The following is a 12,413-nucleotide window of genomic DNA, read 5'->3' as shown; positions in this document are numbered from 1 at the left end:
TATGTAATTTTACTGTATAAACTATTCAGTGGAATTTGAAAAATAAAATTAAATATGGATCTGTGGCAGTTCATGAAAATTGGAGTTTTTAACAAGTTGTCACTATATTGATCATAACCTTTCTAGGGGTAATGAAATTATTTTTTGAATATCAACTATCAATGTGGGGCCATATCACACAGCCACCTTATTTAGGATTGAAAATAAACTTTTGGAAAAAAATTAAATTTTTATATATTTCTTTCCATATTTATTATTTCTAAGAACCAATCAGTAAATATAAGCATATTCTTGCTTATCTTTATGATCAAGTTTGTTGAACTACAATTCTTCTTTTTGGTGCATAATTAGCTGTTGGGTTAAAGTTCTATATCCAGGTTAATTTCTATTTCTTGTATGTTCAACTGTTTGAATATTGTTTATGACAAAATATATTTTTCAAGGAAAACATGAATACTTATTATAAGTTGATTCCTTTCCTAGTTGTACTTATTGCACCTTTCTAAAAGGAATTAAATAGAATTACATTTGAAAATTCCTTCGGAGTTGGAATGCATCAAAAGGGAGAACTTGACAAGTAATGTCCTTGGTGGTGGATGTTGTAGCACCTTTAACAAACACTAAACACCAAGTGAACGTTGATATCGATCGCAACACCTAAATAGTGTATAATTTCTTGTTAAATAATGTTATTATTTGTGATACCCCTCGGATCCGAGACACGGGTTGATCAGGCCTGGGCCCAAACCCGAGGGAATATCAAACAAGTAAAGTATTTTAAAACGAACACAGATGACAAAAAGAACAATAAAGATAGAATAAAACTGAAAGAAACAGTAATTATAAAATCCTCCATGGACAACTGAAAAATGAAACTCCAATCCAAGGTTACAACTTGGGAATCCACTGATGGACCCCTAACCAAAAGTTCACTGAAACTGAAAACTGAAAATAGATAATGCTAGAAACATCGAGAGAAGTTCTACGTATTCAGATGAAAGTGAGACTGTCCTCGACAAGCACGATCAAGCTCTAAGGCTGGAACCGTCCTGAACCTGAAAAGAATAATAAAGGAGTGGGTCAGACCCACGAGCAAGTTCTAATCTAACTGCAATCCATACAGTGACTCGATACGCAGATACACCGTAGACACCTCACAATATCTATCTAGTCCATACGTATAAATATATCCACACTAAGGGACATTCACTAGTCTATAATAGGGGTCTCAACCTGAATAGAAGACAACATGCGAATACGCACCCAAAGGTGGGCATGAGTACCTAGACTTAACAGGGTACACCTCAACCTATTATAACCAGCTACGCATCCACTGCATATACGCACCCTAACCAACGAGTCTGAGACTCAAGCTCAACTCGTGGTACCATAACCATATATATAAAGTTCGTCCAAATCCAGGGTATGCAGTTCAACTATTTATTAAACTGTCATACAATAAACCAACTAGTTAGTCATTCAACTTATTCAGTTGATATGACTTAACTACCATCCGTTAATCCAGGAAGTCATCCAACTTGTTTACAGCTGATCTGACTTAGTCACAATTAGGATTCGATATCTTTCAATCCATTCCATTAATCCATTAGGTTAGGTTTATGCGTTTTGAGCTAAACCGTCCCTAGTATGTCACCGTCCCATACCGGTACATACCATCCTCCATATCCATGTAAATTACAACATATATAACAGTTCAATAATTTACAGACCAAAAACTACCATCCAAACAATTGCAGAAAACTATTTAAAGCTTCAGCAATTTAAATCCAAGCATTTAACCATATAGTTGCAGGAGACGATTTTAACAAATCAACAACTAACATCCAGAGCATGCATAGACCAAATTTAATATGTCAGGGACTCCATCATGCATGTGAATAGGTTAAATAATCCTATTATTAACCAATAAATTGCTAAAACAACTCAGAAGATTGTTTAAATATTTTAGCAGATTAAATCCAAGCATTAACCATATAGTTGCAGTAAACAATTTAATAATTCAGCAACTAGCCTCCTAAGCATACATAGATCAAAATTAAATAATTAAAGGACCTTATCATGCACTTGAATGCATTCTGAAACAAGTTTTATAAACACATTATGTTCCATCAAATTGCTGAATTTTATTTCAACAATTAATTCAACTTCCATTTGTTAAGTGCCTTAATTTTTACATTGTTTGTCCCGACAACTTAGAATTAAACTTTACTCAATTTAGGGTCTTAATAACACTCAAAATTCATTCCTTGATCCCTCTGTAAAGTTCCAAATTCATTCCAACAGTCTCCATGCTCCAACAGTGAACATAGTATGTAGAAAATTAAAAAAAATCGTAAAAGAAATTAAAAATAACAAGGGAGCCTGCTCCAAAATTTGGAGCAGGCTCTTTTCCAGCCTAGAGCCGGCTCTAGGACTTCCTAGAGCCGGCTCCACTTTGTTGTGGGAGCCGGCTCCCACTTCCATGGAGCCGGCTCTCACCTCCTGTGTGAGCCTTCGTCCCCGGTGCGTGTTTCAGCTCTTGTGCTCCTTCTCCGGCTTATTCCTAACCCTCTGTTAGTTTTTAAAACCAAACTTAGGACTCGTAATTTAGTCTAGAAGCATTCCCCAAGATTGTTGACAATAGTTTTGAAAGCAATTACAGAGTTTAATCAGGCCATTTAAACTAGCGTTGTTGAAGAACGGCACTGAAACTAAATTGCAAGATCAGTTTTATCCCAACCCCTCTGTTCTTTCTCCAATTTAAATTTGAAGTCTTAACTTACGTCTAGTATCCAGTCAGACCTTGGTTGATTTCAGTAAGATTCAAAATAAAAGTTAGAACAGTGGGACGTTATGCCAAAACAGAGTCAAGAAAACATACGCGCTATAATTATTTTGTAAATAAATTTTGCACAGATAAAACGATCAAGCAAATTATATATCAAACATGCATGGTTCAGTTTAAGGCCAATTAATCTCCTAGAGACTGTCTAGGTGCACAGAACACAAGCCAAAGGGAAGGAGAAAGAGAAGAACTTGCCTGTACAGTTTTATAAACAGAACCTTGACGCCGTTGTTCTAAGCTTCCCGGCAACCACTGACTACCTTCTAGCCTCCTCTGGTTCTGATCTAATCCACCAAACACCTCCCTTGGTCCTCTGTGTTAGTCGCCTTGACAGACCGTTACGACGTTCTGTTCTCTCAACTTCTCTCTTTACGGTATACGGGAATATGGTGAATAGGGTTGTAGAAAACCCTCGGCAGACGTATACCCATATATTTATAGAGTTATACCAAAACCCTACATTAATTAGAGCCCTAACTAAATCCTAACCGGCCCATAGAACTTAATTAAATCCTGTGTCGGCTAAAGAAACTAAACTCTCAATTTTGAAAAATCGTTAATTAAAATACTTCCTAAATGACTTCCTAAATTAAAATCTTTAATAATCAATTAAATAAATAGAATGCAATTTAAACAAATAAATAGATATCAATTAAATACACGAATAATCAATTAAAAGGATAATCAATTTAAACAAAGAAATAGATACCAATTAAATACACGTCACACAGGTAAACAATTAAATAAAATATTTAAACCAAATAATCATGCAAAAATACAATAAAAATAATAAATAAACACCGAGACTATCCTTTTAAAATTAGGGGTATTACATTATTGAAGTAAAATGTAAGATGCTATGTCAATACACTTGGATAAAGGGTATATTATTCCACTTTCATTATTGTGATTCTTCATGTAAATCCTTTCTATGAGTTTTACTTTAATATTTGTTTGAATGACTTCATTTTAATTTTCGTACAAAAAATATAAGGTGAAGCAAACTATATGATTTAATATTCCTTGTTGGGACTGAAATCATGTCCATTTCTGGTTTGCATTTATGAAGTCACGATAACATGTTGATAATTTTTGTTGTTTTTTCTTGAAAGTTGTCCTATGATAACTAGTTGTAGGAACTTGCAGAAATTGTCATCTCAAGAATCTTTAAGATTAAAAGCAGATGTAAGTTCTATTGTTATTTTATTGTACCTACTGGTATAATCCTTAACATAGAACCATTCTTCCATACACTCCCTTAAGGAACACTATGTATCAAATATTTATTGTGTAAAAGGAAACAGTGGGAACAAAAAACAATATGCTGCTAAGGAGCAGCTTAAAGATGTTTAAAGATGTGTGACAGACAATTCTTGCCACAACAGATAGGTCTTTGTTAACCATCTGAATTGTTGTAAATTATTCCCTTAAAGGCAAATTTTGAAAACAACAACAAAGATGTCGTCGGTGGTCAATAGCTCAAGATAACCCCTATCAAATGGCGAGCTAAGTAAAGCTCAAAACTACTACGAACCCCTTTAGCAAAGGGGAAGGCTAAGTAAAACTCAAAATTACTCTGAACCCCTTTAATAAAGGGACGAGTTGAGTGAAACTCGTAATTGTTATTCCCATACTAAAAGGGGTAGATATCAAAATGCCCCGTACTATAAGGGCCCGGACTGAATGAATCCCGTAATTCAAATCCCCGTATTTTAAGGGATTGATATCAAAGTACCCCGTACTATAAGGGCTCGGGCTAAATGAATCCCATAATACAAATCCCGGTATTATAAGGGATTGATATCAAAGTGCCCCGTACTATAAGGGGCCGGGCTGAATGAATCCAGTAATACAAATCCCCGTATTATAAGGGATTGATATCAAAGTACCCCGTACTATAAGGGCCCGAGCTGAATGAAGTTCGTAATTATCGTCCTTCGTATTAAAAGGGGTATAAGGGTCCAAGTTGAATAAAGCTCGCAATTGTCATTCCCCGTACTAAAAGGGATCAAGTCAATGTGTCCTATATTAAAAGGCAAGAGGCCGACTATACCTCATTCCTTCATTAAAAGGCGAGAGGCCAACTACACCTCATTCCTTCATTAAAAGGACAAGAGACTGACTACATCTGCTTCCTTTATTAAAGGGACGAGAGGTCGACAACACCTTCTTCTATCATTAAAGGAACGAGAAAATGAATACTCCCTCTACATAGAAGGGTGAGATAATTAAAGCTTTCTTTATTTATTAGAGAGACGAGACGACTACCTCTCGTATTAAAAGGGTCACCTTCATTAAGACTACACCTCTTTCCCTCGTAAAAGAACGAAGGGTCAACTTCAATTTCTTCCTTCATTAAAGAGACGAGGGGTTAATTACTCCCTTATTAAAGAGTGAGCTCACAAAGCTCAAGCAAATCCACTCTCTTATTAAAAGGGGCAAGACAGCAATTATCAAACATGCTTAGCTTGGAAGGACTTGGTATTCCCGACGCTTGACAAGCAAGATTTCGGGGATGAGGGGCTACTGATACGAAATATTCGATTAGATAAGAATTCCAAGTGACATGGAGACTCAAAGGGCATGGATAAACTTAAGAAAATAAGGTGACCATCTCATAAGGTAATTAAATGATAAGATTTGATTAATTCAAATGTTGCACTAAAGATACATTAACTAATCCCTTCTCTCCCGGAAGGAAATGCGGAAACGATAACTTCAAATTTCTATAAAAGTGAGGCCAGTCAACATAAAAAGGTAGGCCATACATCCTATCCTGGAGAAAATCCTTTTTGATATGTTCAATCGTTAAGTACTAACTTGATCGTCGGAGTGCACCCAGTTGGTACCACGCCGGTCATCACTTCTCTTATCTTGCAGGAATAGCATTGGCTCCGGATTGTGCGAATTTTTGCATCAACAGCTACAAACTATAGTTGCGGAATTTATTTCAGGACTTGGAGTTATGGGTACCATTTTCAGATTACTAAAAATTTATACTGCAATTGTTGATCTTCTTGTATGAAAAACGATAAGTATTCTAAAGTTGAAATACTTTATCATTAAAGAAGATATTTAGAAACAACGAATGTCTATTGAACATATAAACACACAACTTATGATTGCAATTCATTAAAGAATAGACTACCACCTAAGACATTTATGGAACATGTTGAAAGAATGGGTCTTAAATGCAGTCAATGATGATTATTTTTTAATTGTGGATTGTTTAACAGTGCTTATATATATTTGACATTTTGCACTGATTAAATGTGTTTATAATATTTCCTATTAATTAATGTACATGTATGTATTGCTTTAATAAATGATAATAGGAATAGTTTTGGAAAAGATATTACTGTTAAATCATTATTAATATTTCTTATTTATAAACTATGTTAAGTAGGTTACTAGTGTTGTAATAAATGGAATGAACTGTGTTATTTAGGGACATATAACCGCCATGACTCACATTGGTAGTTTATTTACCATGGTATTTATAATGACCAACTTAATCAGTCAATCTGATTTATGGTGCAAACTAATGATTATTTTACTAATAACTATTTGGACAAGTGATTTACTTCTATTATTTGGTGGTTAAATAAAATAGATATTAAATTAATATTATATTATTTGGTCAACTTCTAAATTACATTTTTGGTAATTAATTATTGGAGAAGTGTTTTTCTATTTATTCCTTACTTTGATGGAAAGTAGAATTAAAGTTACTAAAAGGAAAACTGATCATCTCTCTACCTTTATAAAAGTGCATATTTCCATCAGTTATGTACGTTAATGAAAACAACACGTATAATGTTTATGTGTGCAAAAGGCCAAAAGAGGATCTTGATGTTTATGTACGCTTTAGCTATCGTTTATACTTGCAGTTTATCACGTTATTCGTTCCGCAAAAAGAATCTTGATGTATGGCTTGATCTCAATAAGATTTGCAATTATAGATCGAAATATTTATATCTAACTATTTTATTTATACATTATAGCAATGTGAAGATAATGAAGTTCTAAGATTTTCAGATTCATGTTTATTTGTGATTAATGGCTTGACACGAATTATTAAAGTTTACAATTTGTAACAAAAAATTTCAAATAAACACTTTTCAGAAACATCAAAAACTTTTATTATGAACATTATATTATCACATGTCACTAAACTCTTCTCTCTCAAAAAGAAAGTGAGGAATTCAAGCTTCACAATGATCATTTACAAGTATTTAAATATTTACGTAGTAAATAAATTACATATTTATACAACATGATTGTATTAATTGAGAATCACATTATTGCATTCGCGTCGCGTCTTAAAGTGCCTCTACAATTGATAATCAAAGACATATAAGGTTTAAAACTCACTTGACGGGACTTTATGAATTTATTTGTTTACATTTAATAGGAATTAATATAAAATCTCATAATGTTTATTTGCTTAAGGAGAATTTATCTAAATTTTTATTTGTTTTTCAAATACACTTAAATTAAATAAATATTGAATTCGCTCAAAATATTCTCTGAATTGAGCTATAAATAAATAAATAAAGCTATATTCTTTGGTGGTAAATGTGGAATTTTAACCTCATTCTTTTTGTTTTGTGAATTTGGCATTTACGTCCACTTCAATTTGCTCTCTTTCATGGGTACCAAAATGGGTCCTACCATCCCATCAAAGGACACTTGTCAAGACCTCAGTGATTGGGTGGCTTCAATCAGTTTCATGTTCTGTTGGTGGAGTCTCAAGAAAATCACTAGTACTAGATTCAGTGGTGTGTATGAAGAAAGCTCTATGTGGCATTTATATTGGGCCCCACTAGATCAGGTACATGTATTTGTCCCATACCAAGTCAGGTACGAGGTCATCACTAAACCCAGATGGAGTAATCTCAGCCGTCCATTCATCATGGTCTCTTTTCAGGATGCATGGGCATGTCATGGATGTATTGGAGGAGTCTCTTGACATCTAATTAAGTATAAATTAAATAAAAGTTTAGAAAATTACTTAATTAGTATTGTTAAGTCTTAAAATTCCAAAATTTTAATTCAGCTTTGGATATAAGTTATATAACTGTTTATATATATATATATATATATATATATATATATATATATATATTAAAAATAACAATAAAACATGCACATAACTGTTGGTCCATTTAATTTACCCGAAAAAAAGAGAGGCTGTTGGTCCATTTTAGATATTTCCAAGTAGAATTGAATATTTATACTGTACATATCTATATATATATAGTTATATACACACACACACAGAGCGATGTGGTGTAATAGATAGATTTTGAAATTATATTTTCACCTGCTGCAAGTACTTTTTCGATCTATTTCCGTACCATATGTATGGGCCTTGATAAATCATAGATACGATCTTTTCTAAAATAGTTTGTTCTGTGATTGATATTTCAGCTATTTAATTTTCGGAGTTTACAAGACAAATAAATAATGACCCCCCAATAGAAAGCAATTTTCTTGGGTCGACATATATATATATATATATATATATATATATATATATATATCAATGGGCTCAATTAGATTTGAAAATCCAGCTTGCTTATGAGACCAAAAATTAGGCTGGGCCATGGCCCATGCGTTAAGTGGTCGTTTATTTAGAATTATGATGCTATACAGATTGAAATACACGGGGACTATTTCTAAACTCACTCACTCACTCACTCAGACAAAATAATAATTCATGTTCTAAGTCATATAGAGTGGGAGCGAGAGTGTGCGTCTGAAAGTTGCAAAATTTAAATTACACAAATTGGGGAGTGAAAGCACGAACAAAGTATGAAAACGACATCCGTTTAAAAGAATTGTGTGACTTAGTTCATGCCACTCGAACATTTAACAATTTTCTTTTACCCATGTTAAACAGAAAATTATACGTTTTTAATAAAATATACAGAGGTTGCAAATTACGTGAGAATCCAAAGCCTATAGCTTGTGAGCTAATTCTACATTATATATAAAAAATAATAATAAATACGTAATACAAAATTACAACAAACTTGGGCTAGATTGTGGGCCACATACTTAATTTTATTCATTTTGGTATTGGAGACAATACACGACCAAAGTTAAACCATTCTTCCATATTACTAGATCATATAAGTAGTTAATAGTTTGACGTTAATCATTGTTTTTCAGAGTTAAATAGTTGGTAATATGATAAGATTGCATATCAAGTTAATTGTGACTAATATAAGATAATTAATTATTTATGGATATCAGCAAATTAATATGATTACAAAGTGAATCACACCTCCAGTTGGGTTAGGTATCCCAATGACATATATATATAACCCAAGCCCAATCCGAACATAGGTCGGTCTAGTTGGGACTTTAATTTCAATTTCTAAAGATTAGTGCTGATTCAGCCCAAAACTATGAATTTTTTGGATTCTCCTACTCCATATTTCATGATCCAAATTGTTTTCTTTTTGACGTGGTGTGCTGTGACTGGTTGCTCAACAAAACCAAGGTCCACACTCAATAAACTAAAGAACAATCTTGTCACAACCAATCCACATGTCATGATATAATTGTAGCATGTTCAACTGGGGTTGAGGAATTTAAGATCAGTTTGATCGAAATAAAAATGAAGGGACAATCTTAGTTCATTTTTTTGAAAATAATTTTTTATTTTTTTGTGAAATTGTTTTTTGAAAGTTCAATTAAAAAAAATAAAAAGCATATTGTAGATAATTGTATTTTATAGTATTTTGGAAATAATTTTTTTTTTTTTGAGTTTTTGAAAATAATTTTTTGAGTAGACAAACTAAACAAGTCCAAATTTTCTCTCTCCCTCTCTTATTTTTATTTTTATTTTATTTTATTTTTTTTTATTTTACAAAAGACACATGTCACATCTAGGAGACGATCCTCTCTCAATATCCTTAGAGGGAAGGGAGAATGTGCTTTACTCCTTGTTGTTGATGGACTCTATGCACGTCATTAATATCCTCCTTCATGCTTGATCCTATATAAATGAGATGGATCACATGAATTCTCTCTTCAGCTTTTTTTAATTGCGTGCGCATTTAACAAACTATAATTCACCTTTAAAAATTCTCGTCCATGTTTGTTTGTTTGTTTTGTTTTTTTTTTTCTTTGTTTGTTTTGTTTTTTTTTAACGGTTGGTTCTCAGTCTAAATTAGATACTATATGTTTTTGTAACATATAAAGGTTTCTAAGACAGGTGTGGAAAAAGGGGTATTGATCTTATCGAGATTTGGTAGTGTCTTGAAAAAGAGTTTTATCTTTTAGTGTAGTGGTTGTCACCCTCTGTGGTCTCGTTGGATCAAAGTATATAATGCAAATGGCATGGGTGGTGGGTGGTCTTAGAATCCTTTACAACTTAAAAAGTAGTAACTAGTTTTTTTTCATGTAGTGTCGGTGCTTACATAAGTACACTTTTTGGAACCTTTCAACTATTTCTTGTTTTGGCTATAAATATATAACATTACTAGCTAGGTAGTAGTAGAACAGAATTAGATTCATACCATATATCTATCTAGCTAGCTACCTCTCAAATGGCACCATATCCTACAAGAAAAACCCTAAGGAAACAGCATTGTATTGGGACTTCCAAATCCAAAGAAATTCAGGAACCTTCAATGGAGTTGTCCAGTACTGGTGTTTGCAATAGCAGTAGTACTTCAAGCGAAGAAGACGAGAATGGTGTGGATATAAGGTCTGCAGGCAGCTGTTGTACACCTAAGGGTAAAAGATACAGAATACCCAACAACTTGTCGTGTCCACCCGCCCCCAAGAAGCCAAGATACGTCATTACTTCAAACTTGTCATTGCCAACATCATCTCCTGTTGCCTTCTATGCTCCTCCGGATATAGACCTTTTCTTCTTATTTGCACTTAATAATATATGAGCTTGCTTAATTGCTTAATTATTCATCTTTCTAATTAATTTCAAGCAACCACCCACTTGGTTTCGTTTGCGCATGGTAACCTTTTTTTTTAGAATTTTATATATATGTTGATCTTGGGAAGTTCATGATTAATTCTGATGTTTGATCCTAGGTTGCCATTTCTGCCTTTTCTTTTTTCAGTTTTGGCCGGGTTATATGTCTGCAGGCCAGTATATTATTAATCTGTGTTAAAGTACAGAAATTGTACTTCTTCTTATTATGTATGGTGGATTTTTAGATGACATTATGCTAATTTTAATCATCCATGTCTCATGAGAATAGCCTAACTGATCTATAGATATATATATATATATATATATAGTTTTATTTAATATTTATTATTATTATTACCTTAACCTTAATTTCTTGATGAATTTGTAATCTGAAACCTGTGTAAATACTGTTGAACAGAATGTATCAATTATGGAATCAATCATGGTTGTAGTTATAGCTGTTTATTTAATTTGTTTGATTAATTGTTGTAATTATATATATATGTGTGTGTGTGTGAGTGTGTGTGTCTTTTAAAATAGCTCAACCCATTCAGGAGCACTAATACCGTACCGGTGGTATCTTCTTTAAAACAGGAAGGTAAAAAAATTCAAATTTCTTGGAGAATATTGTAGGTTTTTTTTTTTTTTAAAAAAAACAAATTATTGAAATATATATATATGAAGCCTCACCCAAACTAGTACATTTTTTAAATCTAAAAAAGTTCCTTTTTCTTGTGCATGCTCTTCGTTGTATCAAATAAACACTTCACAATTCTATCTTGCAAGTGTAACCTTTTCCAACTCCTGCCCTCAAAAACGTACTCACCGAAAAAGTAAAAAAAAAAAAAAGAAAAAAAAAAAAGAAAAAAAAAGAAAAAGAAAGAAACTCCTGCCCTCAATTGAATTGATTATAATTTTTTTTTGGGTAAGGACAATTTTACTGTGCCCATATAATTAACAAGAAGCTTTCTAACTCACATAATTCATTTTGTGCCAAAAAAACAAATAAATAAATAAAAACAAAGTCAAATACTGTATTATAACTATTTTCAATTATTCCTAATTTACTGTGCAGACAAGATAGTACTGTCAGTGAGTAATAAATCTTTTTTATTTTCCCTTAAAATATTGTCAAATAAGTTGGTCCAATTCTTATAGTTTCTTTAGTGCAACATGAGATTGAAACTAACTAATAATATATGTAAATGAATATAATCTCTATTTTTGTGATCAGTTTCTTGATCGCACCTCACAACCCTTCACTGTATTTTATTTATGTGTGTTTTAACTTTTATACATACACGAACAAGATAAGTGCAGTTATTTTTATTTTATTATTATTATTATTTTATGCTATGTATGTTCTATTTTAAGTACTTAGAGAATTTTTGAATAGCTACATAACCGGTCCATACACGTATGCATGAATTGAAGGAGGGAGTACTAATTAAGATTCCAGGTACCAAAGAAATTATAATATATAGTTTGAATGTTGTGGGCGAGATCATTATGGGTGTTTGGTTTGTCAGAAAAATTGCAGCAGAGAAAATTAAAGAGAATCCAATGGAAGACTCGTGCGGCTGGTGATGGTATTATACGGATCGAGTAATTAATTAATTA

General features: G+C 32.6%; 1 protein-coding gene across 1 annotated transcript; it reads left to right on the top strand.

Annotated features, from left to right (window-relative positions):
- Positions 1-10,407: 10,407 nt before the first annotated feature.
- Positions 10,408-10,761, top strand: LOC132314753 (cyclin-dependent protein kinase inhibitor SMR9-like). Its single transcript, XM_059813575.1, has one exon. It carries the CDS (start codon positions 10,408-10,410, stop codon positions 10,759-10,761), a length of 354 nt encoding a protein of 117 aa, XP_059669558.1.
- The last annotated feature ends 1,652 nt before the right edge of the window (positions 10,762-12,413 follow it).

The sequence above is a fragment of the Cornus florida genome, unplaced genomic scaffold, assembly GCF_030987335.1.
Source record: "Cornus florida cultivar Cherokee Brave unplaced genomic scaffold, ASM3098733v1 CherokeeBrave_3.0.0_Hap2_Chr06, whole genome shotgun sequence".
NCBI classification, from domain to species: domain Eukaryota; kingdom Viridiplantae; phylum Streptophyta; class Magnoliopsida; order Cornales; family Cornaceae; genus Cornus; species Cornus florida.
The sequence above is the reverse complement of the archived record's forward strand: the minus strand, read 5'-3'. Positions and strand labels throughout refer to the sequence as shown.

What these genes read in the sequence shown, in the direction of transcription:
- LOC132314753 (XM_059813575.1), top strand. Translation starts at nt 10,408, where the DNA reads ATGGCACCATATCCTACAAGAAAAACCCTAAGGAAACAGCATTGTATT.